General features: G+C 42.0%; 1 protein-coding gene across 3 annotated transcripts in view; it reads left to right on the forward strand.

Moving 5' to 3' along the window:
* The window catches only part of GRK5 (G protein-coupled receptor kinase 5), a 173,697-nt gene that overhangs the window by 120,712 nt on the left and 28,960 nt on the right, over positions 1 to 24,025 (forward strand). For 2 of the 3 annotated variants that reach the window (XM_072870695.1, XM_072870696.1), the window contains 4 exons: positions 16,248 to 16,348; positions 19,310 to 19,402; positions 22,476 to 22,539; positions 23,081 to 23,221. In XM_072870695.1, the coding sequence (XP_072726796.1) occupies positions 16,248 to 16,348; positions 19,310 to 19,402; positions 22,476 to 22,539; positions 23,081 to 23,221 (399 nt within the window). Of the gene's footprint in view, positions 1 to 16,247; positions 16,349 to 19,305; positions 19,403 to 22,475; positions 22,540 to 23,080; positions 23,222 to 24,025 lie in introns of all 3 variants that reach the window. The other variant, XM_072870697.1, reaches the window with a different exon arrangement.

Raw genomic sequence — 24,025 nt, forward strand, 5'->3', positions numbered from 1 at the left:
GCTGGCTGCTCCTCAGGGGATATGTGTGGATGAGCACTGGTGAGAGGGCCTTGTCTGTTAAGAGGAAGAGACCTAATGAGGCATGTGTCACCTTGACCGTTAAGAGGAAAAGACCCAACGAGGCGTGTAGCGCTTCAGTACTGTAATCTGAAGGGAGCTCCACCTGCAGGCTGCCTTTGCTGAACAGGAGCAGTGCAATGGTTGCCGCACTGGCAAGATCAATGTTTCATGACTAGAGTCTTGCTTCTTCAAGAGAGGCTTTAACAGTTTCCATGAAAAAGGCACTTAAAGCTGCCGTCTTGACTTAATAAGCCCGTAGGGCAAAAGTCCAACCCACAGGAAGTCTAAAATTTCTGAGGTTGTGAAATACGATGGTAAAACTGCTAAAATGAATTGGTCACAAATATTTCTTTCCTGGCTTTTCCTAATCTCAACAGTTGAGAGGGAATGCTTCAGTTTTAGGTTCCAGTTCTGTCTGTAAATGGAAAAGCCCTCAGTGCTTCGTGGAACAGTTGAGTTAAGCTGAACCCATCCTGGATTCATTACCTGGCTGCTTCTTTTACTGGAAGAGTGAAGAGATATGTTTACCTTTTTACTGCTTTTAAATTAGAGTTTTGCATCTCCATGCAGCATTTTTGCCTTCCTGCCTGACAGCTGCCATGCCACGCTCTACTAAATCACTAGCCCATTATTTTCTTTTTCACTGTAAATCACCTTGAGATACTTTGAGAGACACTATATAAAACCAAATTGATTTGAAATGGCTCTTAAGACAGGCTCCATATGCCATTATAGTTTATATTTGGACTCAGCTGGGTACTAAAAATGTTGCTGAATAGGATGTCTAATGTGTATTGTTATCCCCATTAATATACTTCACAGAATATGAAGAACAGCAACAGCATTAGTTTTCTTATCTGAATTCCTGTTCAGTCTCCTTTCCTCCAGGAAATGCACAGAATAAAGGCCATGCTTGCAATTTCTTTCTTTGCTGCAAGAGGTTAGCTGGACACAGCAATAACCTCCTTACTCCAGCCTAAGGCTAGCAATGGGTATTTTGCTAAATGAAAATATGTCTTTGTTTTTATGAACAATTATAGGATAAGGAAGGGAGGGAAAAGTCCCGTGAAAGGGAAACTGGCTGATCAGCAGTGCCTGGCCTTCTCTTGTCTACTGGCTAAAATGTGCTCTTCTTTCAAATCAGTTCCTTATGGAGAAGAAAACATCTATGTAATATGGGTGAGATGAAATTAAAATGATATGTGAGCCCTTCTGCTGGACAAAGCCATGCAGCTGAGTCAGGCTCCTGCTCACAAACAGCCTCTCTCAGCTCTGTGCATTGGCAAAGAGTAGTTTTCTTTTTGCACACCGCTGCTTTAATCTTGATGCTGAGGGTCTTTGCCTTAGGTTGCTCTCTCCTTGAGATTTCTTTCCCCCTTCCTATTTTCACCACCAAAATAAATGCAAACTTCAGCACTTGCGCTTCTGAGTGAGTCATCTTCGCTGATCACTAAAGCCTTCCATCTCCCATAAGGAAAGTTTCATGTATCACTTTTTAATGATTCTGGCTGAATCCTGGAAGGGCAGGTCATACCGTACCAAGAATTGGATTCAAGTACTGAGGCCTCTTCCTCTAACTGTTTGGTTTTACTAAATGCCTTCTAGGGAACGTGTTATAATTAGGTTTTGGAATGGCCAAAACAAAAGCTGAATGTCACTGTAAGGGAAGCCCTGAAAGAAAGAAACATTAAGCTTCTGTAAAGCAATCTGCAGAGTTTAATATGAGACAGAGGCTTTGTGTTTTGAAAGGTGAGCCTTCAGGGACTGTTTTCTACATTGTTACCCTTCTCGTACAAATTCAGCTTATATCACTTATATCCAGGGGGTTATCTCCATCCCCCTGTAAGCTTATTATCTTGCTGATAAAAGGCCAACACAATATCACTTTTCACTGGCTACAGTGGAAGGTCCCTTAAGGCTTGGTCCAAGGGTTATCTCCACAGCTAGTTTTCAAATTTTTCTAAACCCTATGCATTTCATTAATGACCCAATTGAAGTAAGCAATGAATGAAGTGCCTGTCTGAACACAGTGTGTTACATGGACTCAGGATGGGCTAGAATTATTTACTTGCTCAAAGTGTTATTCACCGTGTCCTTTGGGTTCCTATTAGGGGACTTTTCAGGATGCTAAATACTTCAGTAGAAATCCTGGCCTTACTTGAGCCAAGGAGAGTTTTGCCATTTAATTGATTGCCCTGGGACTTTACCCTTTGACTCAATGGATTTCTCATCTCCCCTTTCTATTGACTTCACTACTCTATGGGCACCATTTTAGCCAGAGTTGATAGCATTACTTAGGCCTCTGCTTTGCAGCTAGCATAATCGATACATAATCCAGTCTCCAGAGAAATCAATACATAATTCTTGTTGTTGTTCCAGAGACAGCACGATCAATATCTCTGCTGATCGCTATGTGTTAGTCCAGGAAAGTACCTTCTCAGCGTACTTTCTGCATAAGCTCATCTTTCCAAAGTTCAATTCTGGGAAAATATCTGAGCAGCAGAGCAGCAACCTTGTTACTCAAATTAATGCTTTCTAATCAGAATTTATTTTAATAAACATTCTTCTGTCAGTGGGGCCAGGCTGTAATATAGTGTGGCAGAGGAATCTGAAAAATCACAGTGTTGCCTTGATTAGGAGTCCCTTTGCTGTGGTTTCAGACTAAAAGGCATTTTCTCACGGTTTGCTCAAGTCCTATTTCCTCATCCTTTACCCACTGTTTATAATACAAATGTTAGTTAACTAAACACTCACTGAGGATTTCTGTCTCTTGCAATGGTGCCAAACTGCATGAGAGCCTATAGAAACAACATGGAGTCTGCTCTGTCCCGGTGATGCTGTCCCAGAATCGGTCCTTGGGCAGTCCTGTGTCCTGTCCTTTAGACTTCAGGAAGGCTGCGTTTGCAATGCATTTGCTCACACTGGCTGAAGGTTTGGGCTGGAGTCATTAACTACACTGGTTTTATGCTAAGCAGTGCTGTTAGTTGAAGCTCTGCTTTTCCCTCCTTGTTGTTTTGGAGAGGTTACACTCCCAAGTTCACATGTTTCTTAACTGTTTGTCATTTGTGGTCAGGAAAATCATTGGGATGACTTGGTCAGTGGGCAAAAACCTTCTAGCTTCCCTGTGCTTGCTGGAATAACTCTGACTTGACCCTTTGGAAAATGGAAACTTGCTTCAGCTAATTGATGTCAACCACACATGTAAACCTGGCTCACATCTGTCTGCTGGGGCAGGGCAGGCCCCCCAGGCTGCTCTGACTCCTCTCGGATACTAGCCAGGACATCTGAAAGGGCTGAGGACACTGTGCAAATAAAGAGCTGTCTGCTCAGGATTATCTGAGAACAGGAAGGATGTACTTGTCTGCCCTTGGCTAATGAATATGCTCATTATGGTTTCCTCCTCTCATTTTCAGGGGGTCATCTTTTCCCTATTCCCTCTGCATACCTCTCATCACTTAGTTCATATGGATTACCCAATGGCCAGGGAAGTTAATTCTAAGCCTTTAAGGTTCATTCAGCTTCCCCAGAAACAGCCTCTTCTGCCTGAAAATTTTGCCCACATGGGAAAAAAGGAATCAGCCTTTTCCAGCTGTCTGAAACACTGGTTTGCCATACATCCAGAAATCTGCAGGAGATGGCTTTCGTGCATTTGCGCAGAATGACATTAAAATAGACCTCTGATGAGTCCAGCCTCTTACACTCCCAACACACATTGCAGCCTTGGTTGTCCAAACAGAGGGACGCATCTGGATCAGAGAGATGAGGTGCTGCTTTCTGCCCGCTGACTATACAGAGAGCCCAGGGAGACTTTGAGTGCCTCAGTTTTTAGGTGATTGAAGTGCAATGAGGTGAATTCCATGCTAGGTGTAATGCAGAATACGTTAAATTACATTGCGTGGCATATCCACACAGGTTTCTGTGCATGATTTCTCAATGGTACGGGAGCCCTTTGAACACCTGACCTCCACAGCCCTTCTGTTCACCCTCTGCAACTTGCAGCACCTTTCCTGGTTGGTTCAGCTTTGGATTTCTGAAGCTAAAAGCGTAATGGGTCAATGAATGTCTCTCTGAGCTCAGGATGCATTGTGCTAAACTCGGAAGCAGTAACAGGCAGCTGTATGCTTGATCCCAACAAAGAAGAGAATGAAGAGGCACACGATGAAAATGGAAGTTAAAAATACCTTATTTCTCATCTGATTCCCTCATAATAGGAAATCAGGATTCTGGAAAAACATCTAGAGACTTCAGCAGCTGAGTAGCCTCACAAGGATGGGCCAGGCAAATTCAGATGAGATGCCTGAGGCTGACGCCTTTAGCTGGGATGATGCAACTAGAAGAATCACTAAGCCAATAATGTTAGAGTGTGTTATTTTAACTTGGAACCAGGAATCACAGCATTACCATAAGGAATGTTTTAAATTTCACAGAAAATAAATATGTTTCAATTCATTAAAATATCACTAGACAAGTGTAAGAAAATAAGAATGATTTTAAAAAAATATTTTGATTACAATTGGATTTTAAAATAGCTAGCATGTTTAAGTTGTGGAAATGTGGCACTTCAAACTATTCATGTTTAATTTTTTTTTCCCAGTAATGCAACTACACTTAAAAAACTCACTTAACCTGCAAGCCAAGCTTCAGCTTGTATGTTAATTTATTATTTTTTAATCAAGCCAGACTCTGACCTGAGTCAAAAATCAAGCATATAGCACGTCTATTATCCTGGCACAGCTGCTGTTTGTCCAACAAGCAAAGCTGAGGAAGAGCGGAATAGGCCACTGCAAACAGTGTGTCATCTCCTACAATAAATGTCTTCCCTCTCAGTTCTTTGCTGATGGCTATTACTGTATGATCGTTAATGGATCGTGTGACACAGGTGATTAGGGAATGCCCTGTTTCCAGCAGCGCTAGGTAGTGATTTTGTTTGCTTTCGTGGGTGTTTCCAGTCGTTCTGTGAGTGGGCCACTGGTTCCTGCCCGATGTTTATTTAATTCACTTCCTAATCCTTTTCAAGGCCTTCCCGAACTCTCTTTTGGATTTTCATTTCTTCATTCAAGTGTTTCCTCAGGATTTTGACCTGCTAGTGGAACAAGATGAAGGCAAATTCTGCAAAATCCCCACTGCAACTGATAGCACTACAGCCATTGACTTGGAGCCATTGCATCAGGCCTTCATGCATGAGCTACCTTCACGCAAAGCAAATAGCTCATGGGCTTCAGCGTGGGGATCACTTGCAAGGGAAGGGTTACTCATGTTTACAGGCTTATGTCTCAGAGGAGTGAATTCAAGCAGGGATCTGTTTGTTTTCCTGCAAGAAAGCCATTCAATAACATTGAGGTTGTAAATGAGTGTTTATAGATTTAGGGATTTTTTTTAATGGAACAAATGACATTTGGTTTACCAGAGGAAGCCAAGCTATGACTATTGCAACATAAGGTTGCTTGCTAATGTCTAGGCTATCCATCAGTGCAGGACATTAAAAGGTAGAAAGGCTCTGATAAGAGGCTGGGCACTGGATGTTATCCAAACCTATTAAGCACACGTGATGAGAAAAAAAAACTTTCTGAGAACAGAAGCTTTCAAAATTGTCCTGTCATCTTTGTTGCCACTAATGGTGAGAATACAGTTCTTTTCCCAAAATGCTTTATCAAACATCTGGCTGCTTGTAGTAATGCACTACAGCAATAATTCACTTGGGTTGCTAACAAAAAAGGTTACCTTTTGAACTAATGGCATTTCCAAGTGTGAGTACCCTAACTTTTGGGTAGCTAGAAAACTCTAGTTAGTATTAATTAGACTTCTTTTCTATTCTGTTTCATAAACTACCCCCCTCATCCTGCTGACAACTACTGGTACAGGTTATTTAATCTGTGTTTTCATCCTTTAATCTGTGTGCAAAGTGCTTTTAAAGAGGAAAAAAGGCAACAAGTAAAACATACTTTCCCTTCCCCCGCTTTAAAGCAAGTTTATATAAAACAATTTCAGCTGGCTAGTTTATGAGCATCCCTACACCAATAAACCTGTGTGTCTACAGAAAGGAGGAAAAATTTGTTTCTTTGGTAAAGAAGTCTCTATAAGCAGGTTTCCAAAGCATTATTAAAACAGTATGGGTAGGGAAGAACTAGGGTTTAAAGATACTGAAAAATATCTTGCCACGGACTTCTTGTGAGGCCCAGTCTCTCACTAATTGGAGTCAAAAGCATAGCTTCTGTGGTGATCAGTTTAGGTTCTTCATCTAAGCTGTACCAAAAACCCCATAGCTAGTTGGGATTGCGGTGAGCGTTTCTATTTAATTGAAGAGTATAAAGTCTGCAGCTGATTCACTGGACTTGCAAAAGAAGCTGATGAAACAACTAAATTTTGTCTCATGGGACATTTTGTTTTTTCAAAATTACTTTCTATGGGGCTTTGAGTGTTTAAGATTTCCTCTGGTCACCTATAGGAGCCAGGAAGAAATTCCTCTATCTTGATCTAGGCAATCTTTTCTCTTCCTTTGTTGCTGCGAAACTCATGTTGTGGTTACACCCCCAAATAATCAAATATTTTAACATTCCAAGGAAACCACACTTTGGATTGAAGATCTTTATGTAGGAAATGTTTTGACTCACAGCATTTGCATGGCAGTTGCTTGTTTGCCACCATCAGGAACAGAAATGTAGTTTCTAGAAAGAAGCATTTTGCTTTCAGTGATAGCAGCTACAAAAAGGTCTACTGAGAATAGGAAAAACAAGGTATAGCTAGATAGCAGATTCTGTTGCTGATTAACAGGAGAGCCATGAAAAATGCTTCATAAACGTTCTATGCACTTGTCAGAAAGGAAACCTCAATGGTTGCTGAGTTTCTCCAAGGAAGGGCATAGTTCAAGACTACAACTTGTACCCCAACACCAAAGAGGAAGGATGTTGGAAACTCAGAGGAGAAACTTATCCTTTTCCTACCAGTGGGCTTGCCAAGGCCCAAGAGGCAGCCCAGCAAGTCTGGAGCAAGCAAGTCAGCCTGAAGCTACATCAGATCTACTGCAGTAAATGAGTTCATGAACTGAGGTGGTTAGCATTGCCTTTTGTGATGGATTAGTACAACCTCTCCAGGCAGTAGAACATGTTCAGCTGTTTACTGAAGGCTCTATTGTCTTCAGTCACTGTATTTTTCTGTGTGTCAACACGTGTTTTGATAGTTTAGTAGAATATGAGGGAAAACACATTCATCATGACTCCAGATCAGCTTGCAGCTACAAAACAAACCCCACAGTTGAGAGGCACTGCTGATTTGCTTCATTTAGCTACCAGCAAGTGATCCTGCACTCAGTACTGAAAATACCATTTGATCAGAGAACAGGATCAGGTTCAATTTTTTTCTCTGTCATTGACCTACTCTGTAATCCTGGGCGAGGTGTTTCATGTCTTTGGCCCCCGTTCCCACTCCCAGGCCTAGTGTGATTGGTTTGCTTTGGAAGCTTTAGCTTTCATGACATATGTATGTAGCGCCTGGCATTACGGGTCCCCGTTCTCAGGTATAATGTCTACATGCTGTCGAAATAGATAAATTGCCACTAATAACACAGCTGCTCTCCATGCTCCCCATCCACCTCACTGCCAATTCCTACATCTGTCATCTCAAAGCAAATATCCTGGAATTATGAAGCCTTGTGCTTTACTGGTTTGCCTCATACAGACCCAGATGACTTTGTGGTAGGAAAAAAAATAAAAAGAAAATGCAGAAGTTGATTACTTAAAGTGTTGCAGCTGCTCCTGATGTAGAATTGGCTGTTTACTACATATACAGCTAAAACCGAACAGACAAGATCAGACACAGGGCAAGAAAAAAGAATATTCCAACATTTTTGTGCATAACACCAAAAAGCGTCAGGAGACTGCGTGTGCTGTGACAGTGCTGGGAACCTTTCCCTCACCAGGTTGAAACACATGCCTAACCCGGACTTCCCAAAATCAGAGTACCACCAAGACACTCTGTCTCCTCCTCCATTGCTTTCCTCTGCATTTCTCACCGTCAGCCCCTTCACACTTCCCCTCCATCAGTCACCGGCTGCAATGTCAGTACTTCCCAGGCTGTAGCTCAGACTGAATCCCAGTTGGCATTGGCCTGCCCCTGCCCAAAACGGGGAGGTGGGGGGACATCAGAGTCACACAAAGTGGCTCTGGACGCCTCCCTGAGGTGGAGCAAGAAGAGCCTGGGCTGTGCCCTGTGCTGGCATGTTCCTGCTTTGAGGACAGCAGTGCAGACCCCAGCGGAGATACCACAGGCCAGTTCTTGGGGTGAATCTCTAGCCACAAGTAGCAGATCAGCCTTGGAGGCACAAAGAGGCACAATTTCATGGTCTTTGTTTTGCCTTCCATTACCTTTCCCTGTTGAAAACATGCATTACCTGAGCACATAAACTTGTTTTTCCCTGATTTTGTGCCTACCAGCATGACTTGCATATATCATAGAATCATAGAATCATTAAGGTTGGAAAAGACCTCTAAGATCATCAAGTCCAACCATCAACCCAACACCTCCATGCCTACTAAACCATGTCCTGAAGGGCCACATCTACACCTTTTTTGAAATCCTCCAGGGATGGTGACTCCAGCACCTCTCTGGGCAGCCTGTTCCAATGCTTGACCACCCTTTCAGTAAAGAAATTTTTCCTAATATCCAATCTAAAGCTCTCCTGATGCAACTTGAGGCTGTTTCCTCTCGTCCTATCACTTGTTACTTGGGAGAAGAGACCGACCCCCACCTCGCTACAGCCTCCTGTCAGGCAGTTGTAGAGAGCGGTAAGGTCTCCCTTCAGCCTCCTTTTCTCCAGGCTAAAGAACCCCAGTTCCCTCAGCCGCTCCTCATAAGACTGGTTCTCCAGACCCTTCACCAGCTTCATTGCCCTTCTTTGGACACGCTCCAGCAACTCAGTATCTACCTATTCTCCCTTTTTCTAGTAACTGCTCTGATTACAGTCCTCCTTATGACTCCTCATAAGTGTTTGCCTCAAAGGGCTGAGGACAGTCACCACTGATAGTCATACCATTGCTACCTGTCCTAGTAACTACTCTCTGCTAGCTGAGCCTTCCTCAAACATCTGGACAAGTATGTGACTCTGCAAATGCAACAGCAGGAATGGCATTGCACGTGGCAGACTTCCCATCCCTGACACAAACCATTGCTCTCCATTGCTTGTCTTGGGTCACAGCCGTGTGAGAGCAAATCAAATGCAGCAACATAACAACTGGATGAAGCCAGTATTTCCAGGTTTTTGTGTATGAACACTTCTCATCCCATCATGCACCATCTCACACCAAAGTTCATTTTAGCCTGTTTCTTCCATAGTTTTGAGGTCTCTACTAGTAGCAAATCTGTGTGGAGATTTGCAAATAGATTATATGTGGAAAATTGCTGTCAACATCTGAAAATACACATATCATTAAGACAGAAGTGCTTGGAACTGGAGACAGCTCAAGAAAAGTTATGGCTTGAACTTTTGTCCATTGACTGAAACATTTGTAATTGTTTTAAGCTAGTTTGTTGTGGAATGTTTTCATAACCTGAGATATAACATATGCTGCACATTATTTGTTTTATGCAAGTGACTTCTAAAATAACTCATCGTGTTTCAAAATCATGGCTGCAGGTCTGAAACTTGCCAGGAAAGCAGTTGTGTTTATGACAAGTTTGAATGAAGTCTATTCATTTTAAAGAGTGTGGTATCTTTCTGGTTCATATAATTTTTGTAGTGATGAACAGTCGTGCTTTAAGATACCGTGATGACTCACATCCACTGGCAAGAGTTGGTATAAAATGAAAGCCCGTATTTCTAGGTTTCTGTTCCTTATTCACTAATCGCAAGCTACAAATAGACTGATTTGAGGAATTTGAGCATCTCTAGCTTTCATTTATCTGTGAGACTTCTTTGATTTCAGTCACAAATGATGATCAACTCTTCTGCAAAACACAACTCTTAACCTCCCTGTTCACTGTTCTGTAAAATATTGTGAGGTTGCCACCTAGCTCATGAAGACTTAATCATGCAATGAAGCTTTAATATTTTGAGGTTCTTACATGAAAAGCACTGTGTAAGGATAAAGAATTACCTCCAGACTAAGGACCTGCTCTGTTTCTTGCAAAGTCAGTCTGACCAAAGTCAATGCTACCCCTTTTTCTGATCTGAAGTTCAGGGTTCTGCAAGCTATTTCTTTTTTGTAGGAGACAATGGTGATTGAGACAAGTGTCTTTTGAGCGGGACTGTTCATTTGCAAATAAGATACTTATTCCTTTGCTCAGAGCTCCAGGTTTCCTTTGGTGAGCACTCAGCATACAAACTCCCTTCTTCATCTGTTCTCAGGGCCATGCCATGTGCCTGTGTTTTACAGAGTCCAGTGTTTTGCAAAATCATTGGTACAAAGGACTGGGAGAGGGCTCAAGAGCCTCTTGCATTGAGGAGAGATCAAATACACTTAGATCATCTACAGATGTCTGTCTGTCCTTGGAGGTCTTTCAGATTCCACAATATTAATATGCCTGTTCCTGCTTCCCTGTGTGGAAATTAGAAAAAAGTCTTCATATCCAATTAAGTGGATTCCTTCTCATCATTCCCCCCATGTAGAGCAGAACATGCAGAATAATTGATCTCTGCCCTCTTTATTAAAAACATTTCTATATTAAAAGACCTTTATCATGTTTCACTCTTACTTTTCCAGACTAAACAAATCTAGTTCCTCAACGCTTCCCTTTGGCATTCTTTTCCCAAGCATGTTTCTCAACCCTCCAGACACTCGGTGCTCTCGACAGCTCTCCATAGCTTTCTCAAGTGGTGGTGGCCCCAACTGGATACGTGTCTCTACCTGGAGTCTCAGCACATCCCTCTCAGTTCCCTTGGTCATTTGGGCACTTTTCCCACAGAAACAGCAGTGTTGCACACAATAAACCAACTCTGCACATGCAGGTTTGTGTTGTGTGTGCATCTGCTCTGGGCTCCATACAGGTATCGGAAATAACTGGAGTCAGTTGGACAGAGACACCTGCTACTCACCCCACCCCGGTTTCAGAAAGGCTAACCCCAGCTGCTGCGTTGTCAGGAAAACGCTTTTGCTCATTGAAGTTGCAAATCTCTGCTAGCTGGCTGCTTGCTTTCACGTCCACAGACTTGGAGGCAACACCTATAGTGCACTACATCTTGACCGAAGTCACACATTTTAAACATTTGGAAGTTCTGCCTTAAGGACGATTAGAACAAGTAACATGTTTTAAAGAAAAAGTAAAATTATCAGAGAAAGTCTTCTGAATGCCTCCCTTGGTACTGCCAGCATTGAATTTGATTAGCTGATAGATGGACAGAAGGTCAGGTGTCCTCCACACAGTCACAGGGGAAACACCATCAGAGAAATGGTGTAAGTACCATGGCAAACGTATAGAAATGATTTTATGAGAAGGCTTATTTGTTTGCTGTCCCGTTCAGTGAAGGTCAACAAATACTGTGTCTTGAAGGGCTGAGTGAAGTAGCCTGTAGCAAAACTTACAGAGCTGTCAAAAAAGGTGAGTTTACATTTTAAAGTATAGTGATGCAACATGACATTCAAAATAACAGCTAATGGGGAGTTACACAGCCTGGAAGCCTTCATCTGATCTGAATCAGATTTCGCTTCTTTTTAGTACTTCAGTGAGGTGCCAAGTGCTGGGACATGGGCAGTACCAGATGCAGCCCAGACACAGCTGCCTGGCAGGGGTCTCCTGGCATTCGGGCTGCCGGGGACAACTGTGGTAGTGCAGGGAAGACCAGATTGCATTCAGCTTGCGATGCTCTCGGCTCCCACCAAGAGCCTGGTATTTATGGGTGATATTGCATCCAGCTTCAAACCTAGCCGCCGTGCTGTTTATCAGTGGTTGCATCCTAGTGAACAGGAGAGCAAGGGGGAGAAGCCACAATCAACCTCTCAGCAAAAGATGGAAAGTGTCTTGCAGGCCCAGAGGCTTAATTTGGAAGGAACGGCGATCTCCAAATTTTTGTGGACACGAACACAACTAACCTTGAACAAGTGTGTGACATCTCAGCTGTTTTCATGCCATTTACTGAAATGGAAGAGCAGCTGGGAGGATCTCCTTTGTCTTTGAAATTAGAAAAAACAAAATTTAGAAGTGGAGACTTTTTTCTCAGAGTGTGTTAATAGCACTCAGAAGTAACTGAATATCCATTTCTTGTTTCTCAGATAATCACTAATCCAATTCCTAGTTGCGTTCTTTTCTTAAAAATTAAGCAGGACAGCATCATAAAACTGAGATGTTGCTTTGCCAGCAAAATATTTATACAAAGGCTTTCAGTTTCTGGCCATAAATGAGAAGATACAGGAGATAGGAGATTTTTATTAAAACCTGGTGAAAGTAGTTTGGACTTTTGAACTTTCATTAAACTGTCTGGTCAAAAAGGCTAATGTGATGAGAGAAATTTTTGTTGTTGGATCAATTTAAGCACTTTTTGCTCTGCCAGAGTCTTGGGCCACAAATCTGGTTTCAGTTCCATCCGCTTTACCCTAGTGTTACTCTGTTGACTTGACTGGCATAATTTCTGATTTACATTATTGTGAGATCAAGAATCACTTTCTTTGCCTTCAGGAAACAGAATGGCCATTAGGGAAAATATAGGACTGTACTTGTTAAAACTACCCAGCGTTTTGTTTTGAATACAGGAAAACGTAACAGGTTTCTGCAGCTGTTTCTGAAGAGTTAGCAGAGTATTCTTTGTCACACGCTCAGATGTAATGGTCTTAATCATGGTGTATGGCTCTCCTAGCTGCCACAGGACATTTAATATGTTCAAAAAGGTGTCTCTGTTCCCTTGTAAAAGCCGAATTTGCTTTTACGGCCATTACCCATAATGCAGTGGGAGAACAGTGTTAATAACCATTTCATTGGGGCTGCAGAAATCTTTTGCACCTCTCCAGGGAAGAAGCAACTTTTTCTTCCATAAGCGGCCAAAGTGTTACCTTTGGAAGCTTTTGCTCTTGGGATCCAAATGCTTTCTTGCACTCATAACCTGCGCTGCCTAATTGTTCTCCAGGGGAGCAAAAGTGGATTGGTAGGTTGGGTTTTGGCTTGTAGTTGTTTCTGGCTTTGTTTGACCATTTGAAGGCTGTAGGTACGCACAGTACTCAAACAGGGAAAATGGCAGTCATGGGTATTTAATGGGAGCGGTGGGAACTATGAAGTCTCAAGGAAAATCTCAGGAAGGATCATACAAAGGCTCCCTAGAACTGTATGCAGAGTTGGAAAGGGTTGGGTATGCTCCTCCCATACACGTGGTGCAGCTGCTCTGCCCTGAACACTATGAAGGGCTGCATAATGACACAAAATGTTTTGCTGGTCCTACAAAACCTTTGGAAATGATCAGCCTGTGAAAAAAGTGGGGGTTTTGTTACAGAAAGTGAAGTGGTCTAGTGAAGTGTTTGCACTACACTGTAAGGCTTTAGTCCATGTACAGCATGTCAGTGTATTTATTTCTTTACCTACCTTGATATTGTCGGCTTGCTCTCAATTTGTCCAGAGGAAGAAAGGTTCAAAGGTCAGCAATGAGTTGTTTTGAAAAACCAAGCGATGACTGTATCTCCCACAAACTTGGATAGAGGAATCACAGTTCATGCCATTTTTAAATACATCCCACATTGTCTTGCAGTTTCTTTTGCTCATTCTTCTCCTCTTTCCCTATAAGAATTTTGTTCCTTCTTTATGCAAAAGACTTAGCTGATGCTTATAATTTGTTTTTTAAAAGTACTTTGATCTCAGACAAAATTTGATGGAATTATTACTATAATAATGCATCATGTGCATGATCTTCAACACTAACCTCGAAGCAGATTACCTCTCATTGGGAAATGAAGTTGCCTGGCATGAGCAGGAATCATGTCACTTGGTCTAAATGCCTAATTTTGGGGTTTAGTACTTAGCTTTTGGGTCCCAATTTTGGCCTACAAATGTTGGACAATCCTAGATTTAATTAGTAGTAACTTCAATTAGAGGCCCTAGTGTCAATTTTACTTAAGCGCAGCTCCATTCACGTCAGAATAGACACTCCTGATTCACAGCAGTACAAAGACTACGAAGTTCGGTGGTGTTTCTGTACCCTATAAATCAGAGAGATGTTCTCCGATTAAGATAACCAGGTCTCAGAGCAGTGGACTCACTCAGCCACGTACAAACTTTGGGTTACTGATGAACTTGTGTAGCACACCCCATTGAGTATGCAAAGTATAAAGTACAGGCATTAATTCGTATGGTTCCTAGCCCAAATCAACTGAAATACTGCTAATCTTTAGGCTTTGCTTCCTATCTGAATATTCCTTTAAAAGCCTTTTTTTTTTTTCTTTCCCCTTTTTTTTCTTTTTGGCAGTAGTTTCAATGCAGCAGCTGTAAGACTGGAAAACAGGACTTTTGAGGTTTTTTCTATTTCTTTCGCTGCTTCACTCTTGCCTTTACTTACTCTCTTGAACTAAAACTGGGACTTAGATTTAGTCACGGGCATCTACAGTTAGGAATTTCTGTAAGTTGTCTGATTTACTGGGACTTGTTCTACAGTTCTCAGTTCCTGTCAAACTCAGTGGCCAATCAAGCTGAGAAAATCTGGCTTTGGCTCAGTCTCTTCATCTTTTAGATGATAATGTGGGGGCTCATCTACCTCTCAAGAAACTGTGAGACTTCTTAATTATTAGCAATATACTCTGTCTGCAATTAAAAGTGGGTGTTCCCTAAATATCTTTTGCTGAGGAAATGGAGGAATATATGGAGGAAATGAGGAAATATTTCAGTGAGGTCAAAAATATCCAGCATGTTCTGCAGATTGTCTGTCAAGGTTGAACAGTGAGACTGCATTACGCAGCATGCACGACAGTTCTCTAAACCATGTTCCTATTTAAAAACATTCAAGTGGAACAAACTTACTTTTTCATGTCACAACCAGGATCATATTCATATTTCAGCAGTGGGAAGGAAAAGATAAAAGACTTAATTCAGCTTTCACCATGCTGGAGATTTTCTCTGGCTCCACCTCTGCCCCTTCCTCTGTCCTCATTCCCAGTGTTTTTGAACTCTGCCTGCAATGCATTTCAGTGCTTGCCAAGATATCCCCAACTAAGGGTGAGTTAATGAGAACATCTGGCCGCGAATGAGTGATGATGCTCTGTGACCCACCTACTCAGCACATCTGGTGGTTGTGGCCATGGATGGGGAACCTTACCGAGTGTTAAGGCTTCTGCAAGGAAAGAGAATTTTGTCATCTATGGCTGGATTTATTGAAAATACCCAAATCCAATTGTTTATATAAAGGGGCTTTCATGTCAATGGGAGAAATGTCTATAAATAGGTGCACACACACATACACATGCATGTACACTTTTAAATATAATTACGGTATACTGTCAATGAGTAAGAATGTGGACTGCCTAAAAACTGTCTTTATAGATAATTAGTCCCAAAGGTCCTAAACTGGTTAACCATCAGGGCATACTGCAAAAGACCTCTCGTTGGTAAGGGCTTTTTGAAGGGGCTGAATGTACGTTCTCTCTAAAGGGAGGAGAGGATGAAAAGAGTTTATGTGCTTGGTTGGCAGAGTTCCTTTTTAAAATGATTATTTTAAAACTGCTGGATTATTTTTGTCCTTCTAATGATGAATTAAAGTGTCCAGACACTTTTGCGAGCATCTTTTTATACTATTTATATATAAATCAATAAATACCAATGCTCTACTCTTGTTTTCCTTTGCTGTTTTAAAAAAAAAAAAAAAAAGAAGATGGATTTTTCAGACAGCACAATGAATCATCAATGAAGTGAAAACACTGGGCAAATTCTCTTTTGTTTAAGAGAATGGCCTGTACACAGTTCAGGCCAGCACATTTTTCATGGGATGCAAGGGAGCAGTTCAAAGAATTGGCAAGGAGTGGGTCCTGCATATTCATGAGGCTGGGCAAGGAGGTGAAGGTACAGGAGAAGGCAAAAAAGCAATGTGAGGATAGAGCGGAATGTGGAGCAAGTTACCAAGGTATCCTATTTTACTGCTGTTTGACGTAAAGCTCCTTTGCTTTTACACAACCGCTGGAACTGAATGGAAGCAGCTCAGGGCATAAATAATGAATGTGTCTTTCACACGTTAAGAGAGGAGAATCTGCACCGCATCACAGAGATAATGTGCTCCTCTCTTCTCTCCCCAGTCTCCAGCCTGTGTTCCCGAAGTCAGTCAAGATCTTATCCAACAGACAGAGGAGAAACTCGAAAACAGCCCCTGCAAAGAGCTATTCTCTCACTGTACAAAGTAAGTATAACTCGATACCCGAAGATCACAGGGCTGCAGTCAGCAGCTTGTAAGGAATGTGTCAGGTAAAGAGAGACATTTCAATTTGAACCTGACGCATGTATCTTCGGTTTATGTTCGTAATCCTAGAGGCATTGCTGACAAGCGGTGAAGTCATTTCATCGGAACAAAATCTAATAAATATTTCCATGCCATTATATACACTACACACAGGCACTTAGTGTTTCAGGTATTTGACAGAGTGTTCTAGCCAAGTAAACCAGCCATGGATTTCATGCTGTGTGAAAAGAGCTACAATGATAATGTATCCAAAGAAAACATCTCTGTTTCAAAGTGAATAAAAATTAAGTGGCTATACAGTCCATTTAGACAGAGGAATGTGCAAACTTGCTCCGCATGGCTTTTCCAGAAAATCTTCACCAGGAGAATGGGGCTTTTTTAATGCTTTCTGTCTGTCTGTGGCGTTCAAACGAACGTGCATTATTTCATCCTTTGTCTGGGAAAAGGCTTATCAGTTTTTGTAGCGGCGAGGCAATTTGTACTATTATGCGCTAAAGCTCCAGGTATGCAATCTGCATTTGCAAACACTGACCCCGGTACGTTCACGCCAGTAGATCATAAACCAATAAAAATATGAAAAGGAGGGATCATCGCAAGCTGGCCCATGTGGTTTCTGGCTGAGCACGGTTTGTTTTCCCTGGATGATGTAATGGGGATTTGTAAAATTCGCTCCACTGTCATTCATTGTTTTGACTCATTTCATTGACCTTTTCTGTTTTCAGTTATTCTTTGCGTTGGTAGGCGATGTGGGTTATTTCTGGCCTTCTTTTATAACATAACCAGTTTCCTTGCATTGGCCTGGTGTCATGTAGAGATGCTCGTATAACTGACACCAGTTGGGTGTGCCAGTCCCAATGACAAAGGCAGAGCTGTGCTTGACACAAACCCCCCTGATGCCTGTTTCCAGTTCTCAAATCGGTTTGAAAGCTGACAGTTCCCTCTAAAATGCACTTTGTTGTTGCCAAAGAGGGGAACTAAAAAGCAAACAAGTGGTGAAAGGCAGCTATTGTTCTTTGAAATGCGTGCAGCTTTTAATTAACTGAATGGAATAGGCTAGCGTTGGACACCACTTAATTCAGGCTCGTATTCACCAACAGCCATTCCGTCGTCTCAGCTGCAATGGATAAGTAAGCCAGGTTTGAGACCGTGTTAATAAATATGCTGATCATTTCACAAGGACTGAAATGGGGTCAAAAGGAAGTTTTAAAAACTTGCTGTTGGTATTTACCAAATGTACTGAATAATGTTAATTTTGGAAGAGTTCACAGTCAGACCAAAAAAGGGAGGCATACATACAAATATGAAGCTTGCTGTCCTGTAGGAGCAGGAACGGGGATGAGTTTCAGACACGTCTTCACAGATAAGATCAGTCTGTGGGAGAAATGCACGTATAACTCTAACTTCTGCTTTGACCTTTAATATTTTGACTGTCTGCTTCTGCCCCCCTCCAATTTCCCTTATAATTTTGGCTTTGAATTTGGACATTTGTTAAAGCTCATTAAGACTTACTTTTTATTTTATTTTGAAGCTTGAATCCACTGAGGGGAAACCATATGATCTGTGTCCAATCAAAGCTAATGAAGACAACAACAATTTTACTTCTGAATACTGAATATGTGCAATTAACCTGCCTCTTCCAAACTGATGGTGCAAGAATTATTACCAAAAAACATTCAAACAGCTGAGAAATTCCAAAAACTTATGAATAGTAGCTCATGAACAGGGAGGAACTAAACTGAGGAGACATGTTATTCATGGTGACTTGGTTGCTCAGGTCTAGAACTGCCCCAGGGTAAGACATAGATTATCCATTCCCAAACCAGAGTAGTCCTTCAGAGAGGATTTTCTCCTCCAGCAAAATCTAGAAATGTGTCTGTATACCCTTAGATACAGACACAGAAGTGTATACAGAAGTGTCTGTATACACCAAGACAGAAATACTCGTTTCTTGTGGGCATTTTTCACCCAAAACCAAGTTTTGTCCCTGCCAATGCTGCCAGCAGAGGTGGATGCAGTAGCCCCAGTAAGCAAGGCAAGAACCAAAACCAGCAGGTCAACAACCTCCTGTTAAACAACATGACCACCTTCATCTCAGGCAGATCTCTCAGTTCAGCCCATCTTTTCTCAGCTCTGAACCCTTGGCCTTCCTTATGGGATGTCGGTTGGTCTCTGGATGCTTGTTGCCTGTCACAGGCAACATATTTCTCACATTGCAGACTGGCCTTTTTATTCCTTTATTCCTTTGATTATGCAAAAGACTTTGCATCCACTGCGTGAGCCCCAAAATTCTTTTCTTGATCCAGAAATAAATCCACATCCCTGTTCAGACTTTCTTTCCTCTTTTTTTACCTACAAAGCACATAGCTATTAGGAAAAGCCCTTTGACTTTAATGACAGTTATTACTTCTTCCATATAGCAGGAATTGAAATTGATTTTTTTTCTCAAAATAACCCTCTGATGGTCTGTCTTTGACAGAAACGGGCTTCAGCCAGAAATTTTCAATCCAGATGTAAACATCCCTCAAAGTTTAGGAGCTCAGTTCCTAAGGGTGTTGTGTTAAGCCTGTCTTAATTTACTAACAGAAGCGAAGATATTTGTTGTCTAGTGACTAACAGCCTTTGTAAAAGTCCATTGAAGCCAGTGGAAGATGCCCTGTTAATTTTCAGCAAGCATAACCAATACATATTACTATTCAGCTTGTATAAGGCCTCCTGTTATGAAATCCATCAAACATATTACTTTGTTCCTAGATTGAAACCGTGAGTAAAATAAAGTACAAAATAAAGTAGAAGTAAAGTGATCCTACCATAGAAGTCTGGATTTTCTCCTCTTGTCTTTTTTCTCTTTTGCTCCAAGTTCAGGATTATAAAATACTTATATATCCTTTTCATCTGAGATAGATCTGTCCTTGACCACCTCAGTGGGGAACCATTCCAAGAATACCTAAACAGCATGTACTTCGACAGGTTTCTCCAGTGGAAGTGGTTGGAAAGGTAAGTGTCACCATATTTTTTTTTCAAATTACAAATGAATACAAAAGGTTTATTTTCACTTTCCATGCAAAGCCTTTAGAATATAGTCAAAATCTGACAGCTGAGATAGTACGTTTGCTTCCTTTGCCTTCAAGAGAAAGATAGTTTGGACTTTCTGCAGCATTACTGTGCCTTATCCTAATGTTTGCCATTTATGGCCCTCTCTGTGCAGCAATTCTCTCCCTCTTTTCACTGTTCTCCTTCAAGAAGGTCCATCAAGACTCATTCCCCATTTCCCTGAGCTGTACTCCAAAGAAGCTCTCCCAGAGAGCTCCAGGAAGGCTTTCCTAATTTTAGCATTTGTTTGTGTTTGTTGTTAGAAGGTTCATGAAGAGGTAATGGCTTTAGCCACAGGAAGATGCCATACAGAAAAGTCATGGTTATGTTGGCATTAGACTCAATTTAACCATGAGCTGAGTCTCCAGCTCTGACCGTCCAACAAGCACAGTTGGTGTCTGGGATATATATAGTGCTCCTTCATCATCCCTGAATGTGCTTACACCCATAAATACTCTCCAGCTGCTCCCCTCCCTCTGAGGGACACCGCACTCCTGAAGGTGACATGCTCCAGCAAGCAGCTTGGGCACCTTTTCTGCACACACAGTGTGCTTGTGCGCAGCAAGTGCATAGAGCAAGACCTATGGCCTATAAAAAATAGAAATCCAAATCTCCTGCGATCTGAGAAACGTCTGTGGCCAATTTCATTGTAGGCCCTCTCACGACAAGCTACTCGTGGCACGGCTTGAAGGACACATTGCACTTTTTTATAACCTACGCTTGTGCATCTAAATGCTAAATGTAAGATACACATCAAGTCTCTGGCTTTTGCATTTGCAAACACTGTGCCCAAGTAAGACTGAAACAAATGCTGCTTGCTAGGGAAGTAAAGAATAAAACAGAAATCCACCCCAAAACACCAGGAAGCCAGTTTTGGCTTCTAAAGCTCAAGTGTTCGGCCATTTAATGGTATTAGGTACATTAGGCATGGTAGGTATGATTAAAGTACATTCAGCAACTTCAGTTGTCTTTCTATTTAGCTATGCTCTGAATACGGTGACTTTTTCTCTGGACCAGTTACCACAATTATTAAATCACTGTAAACAGAAAAATACGGCATATAGGTCCTCACACCATATTTATTGGCTAGCCATTTCTGAGCACATTTAATAACCAGGCAGCCTTAGTGGGTATTAGTTTGCAAGGAAAAGGGCCTTTGCCTTCTCCTTGTCAGCGAGGGCTTAGCAGACGTACAATGCTGGGTAACAGTGACCTTGAGTTGAGAGAAGCCCCGGTTTCCACAAATGGAATTGATTACGGCAGATGAGTTAGGGCCAGATCCACGAGCGGTGTGTACCAGCATGATGCCTCGGAGATCAAAGGAGCTGTGCCAGTTCCTCTCCCTGGAAAGCTACAAAGCTGCTGCACAAGAGGGAAGGGAAGCAGTGGGCAGAGGGGAGAGCCATTTCACGCCAAGACGTGCTCCACATGCCATCTTTACTGAATCCAGCATTTACTCTTCCATTTCAATTAAAAAAACATCAGATGATTCATCTTTAGCCAGGCTATTTCCTATCTATTTTCACCTTGGGGATAAGGAATTTTCTCAAATGCTTTGAGGATTTGTTTTTTCCATTCCCCCAACAAACATGACAAGGCGTTGGATGTGCCTATACGGCTTAAGAAGCTGGGAGAACTGTTTTTAGGATTAGCAAAGAGATGTTAGTAGCACGGAGTGATCAACAGCTCCTTCTGACAGCCTGCTGGCTCCAACGGAGGAGTCAAACAGTCCATTTATTCCAGGGACATTGCTGAGCATGTAGTTATCACTGCTAATTGTGCATTTGCAGTATCTTCACAGAAGCCTGAAAATAGCATCTTTTCCTCTTCTAGTTTTGGCCTTCTGCGTATTTTTCTTCCCCCACTTTTAAAAACAATAACGAACATAAATGAAACGATTCGCTTTAACATTTATTCCTTATTGTCATCAACCTCATCATCACTGTTGTGGGAACAGCCACGTTATTGTGCTCCCTCTGCCGACTGGCTGCCCGCCAGAGGAAAACAAAGCTGGTAGGAATATTCATATCGACTGCTAATATAATTGTAAAACTTCGGTGATGGAGCAGTGGATACAAAATTGGATCTCTCCGAATCTAGAGTTCTTCTTCTGTCGCATTATAAAACTTTGATGATAACAAATGTGGTATAAGTTAGATGTAGGGCTGGAGCCCTTTTGGTAGAGCAGAATTTTGTGGGAATCCTGTAAGATCTAAGATCACATAGTGATCGTGTCTAGTGATTGTTAGGGAGCGCTCTGCCCTCAGAAAGAAAGACAGAATTATTTAACCCTTAATTTGGCTCTTAAAAGGAAAGAGATGCTTTCCCTCCCTTCTTGCCCTGCTCTCCCAGGAGGCAGGTACCCCAGGGCTTGGAGCCCGGCTTCCTGCTCTCCCCTCCTGTGAACGGGACCTAAACCCACCTCTCTGGTTCCTGGGATTGTTTCTTTCCTTGTTTCACATCAGTTTCCTGTTTTGTTTAAGGTCAAGAAATGAGAAATATTTTCTGGTGGACTGAATTTTGGATCTCTTTTTCTCATCTTGAAGACCAAGCAAAGCAATAGTGTTAGCCCAGCACTATCCTTAAAAAATTCCTATATATCATGAGAATTAATATCTTCTTGGAAGCTCTCAGGCCTCCTCTTTGCTTAACAAAGGCCAAAGCTATATAAGGGAGATTCAGAACCCTCCGTGGTCCTAAGATGCTAGCAGAAATTATACTGATGACTCACTAATGTGTTGTATTTTATTACAGCTTAATATGTTGGAATTGAAAAGTTCAAGCCATACATAGTATTGAAGTAATGTAATTACATAATTATATCTTATATTATATAATATGATTACCTTGAAATAATGTGATTATATAATATTTATCTATTTTGCTTTTCAAAAGTATGCTCTGAAATAAATAAATCACAGAGAGTGCATTAAATGTAGTGTGTTGGTTTTTTTTTTCCCTCCCCCTTTTCTTCCAGGCAACCAGTAACGAAAAACACGTTTCGGCAGTACAGGGTACTAGGGAAAGGCGGCTTTGGGGAGGTGAGTAATTCTGAAAGTTTCCGTTAAGAGTGTTTCTTACTTCTCAGGCTTTGCAGGTTACAGGAGCCTGATGCGACAGACGCTGATTTTCATTAATTGCTGACAGTTTTACTTACCCTCTCATGACACCGTAATCTCAAAAGAACACTTTTGAGAATTATTTTGAATTTGACCGTTGCATTCACAGTAGAATTAGGGTCACACCCTTATTTGTATTTTACGGATGGCTCGAGGTCGCTGCCTAGGCAGCAGAGTCAGGGGAGGCCCGGACAGGCTTTCGCCGAGCAGATTACAATCTGCACAGACAAAAGGAGGTGGGGTAGGAAGCAGAGGGAGGAAAGTGAAATAATCAAACCAATATTACACAGCACGTTTGGAAACAGTAGTTGGTTCTCCAGCTGCCCCCGCCTATGCCTTATTCGCTAGGCTGCCGTCTCTAACCTTAAAAGGACTAAATCAGATCAGATCATGAGGAGTAAAGTGCAACCCAGACACAGCGTTTGCTTCAATTTACCCAGCAATTGTTCTCTTTAATTCGCAGGTCTGCGCTTGCCAAGTACGAGCGACAGGGAAGATGTACGCCTGCAAGAGATTAGAGAAGAAGAGAATAAAAAAGAGGAAAGGCGAATCCATGGCACTAAATGAAAAGCAGATTTTAGAAAAAGTCAATAGTCAGTTTGTAGTGAGTATTGAACTCCCCAGTGCTCAGCTCCCTGCTCACCTGCTGAGCACTGTTCTTGTTGAATCCGATGCCTCCTCCTCCTGCTACAGGAAAGGTTCCAGAAGCTGACTCCCTTCGCTTTGCACCTTAGTCCTGCTCCATGCACCTTTACCAAATCTCATTTTAGTCTCTGGTCTGTGAGAAATGCACCAAACAAGGTGCTGGTTCCTACCATGGGAACATGATGCATTTTACAGCCTTGACTTGCATCAGGGCTGCATCAGGCTGAGCTATTTTTATCCAGCGTGATTACCTGAATTCCCAGAGTCTGGGAGGGAGAAGCTTGGAGGACACTGAAGGAGATTCAACCCAAGTCAATCAGAGTAGATTGGCTAGTAGGAGCATCTAGCCAGTGACGTGGAGCTGGTCTGCCTGACAGGGCTTTCCTGAGATCTGCCAGCTCTTGTGTCTCTAAAAACTTGCCTTAGATTTAAAAAAAAAAAAAGGTGTTGTTATCTCAGCATCTGTCATGTTCTGTATACTTACTTTAAGAAACACTATGAATACAACAGATACAAGATGTTTACTTACCTCTGGCAGAAGCAAAGGCAATGGCACACATTTAAAAGTGATGGGTAGCTTTTGGCTTGTCTGACCGTTCCTGGGGCACCCACCAGAGCCTCGCAAGGGCGATGCTGACCTTCATGCCTCGGCAATGGTCTGTTTGACCACCACAGGACCGGGCTGTTCCTGGGAACCTACTGGGATGATGGGTTTCTGAGAGCAAAACAGTGCAGCAGGAGGTGTAGAGTCCCTTGACTATTA

This window comes from Ciconia boyciana, chromosome 8, assembly GCF_034638445.1.
Source record: "Ciconia boyciana chromosome 8, ASM3463844v1, whole genome shotgun sequence".
In the NCBI taxonomy this organism is placed as follows: domain Eukaryota; kingdom Metazoa; phylum Chordata; class Aves; order Ciconiiformes; family Ciconiidae; genus Ciconia; species Ciconia boyciana.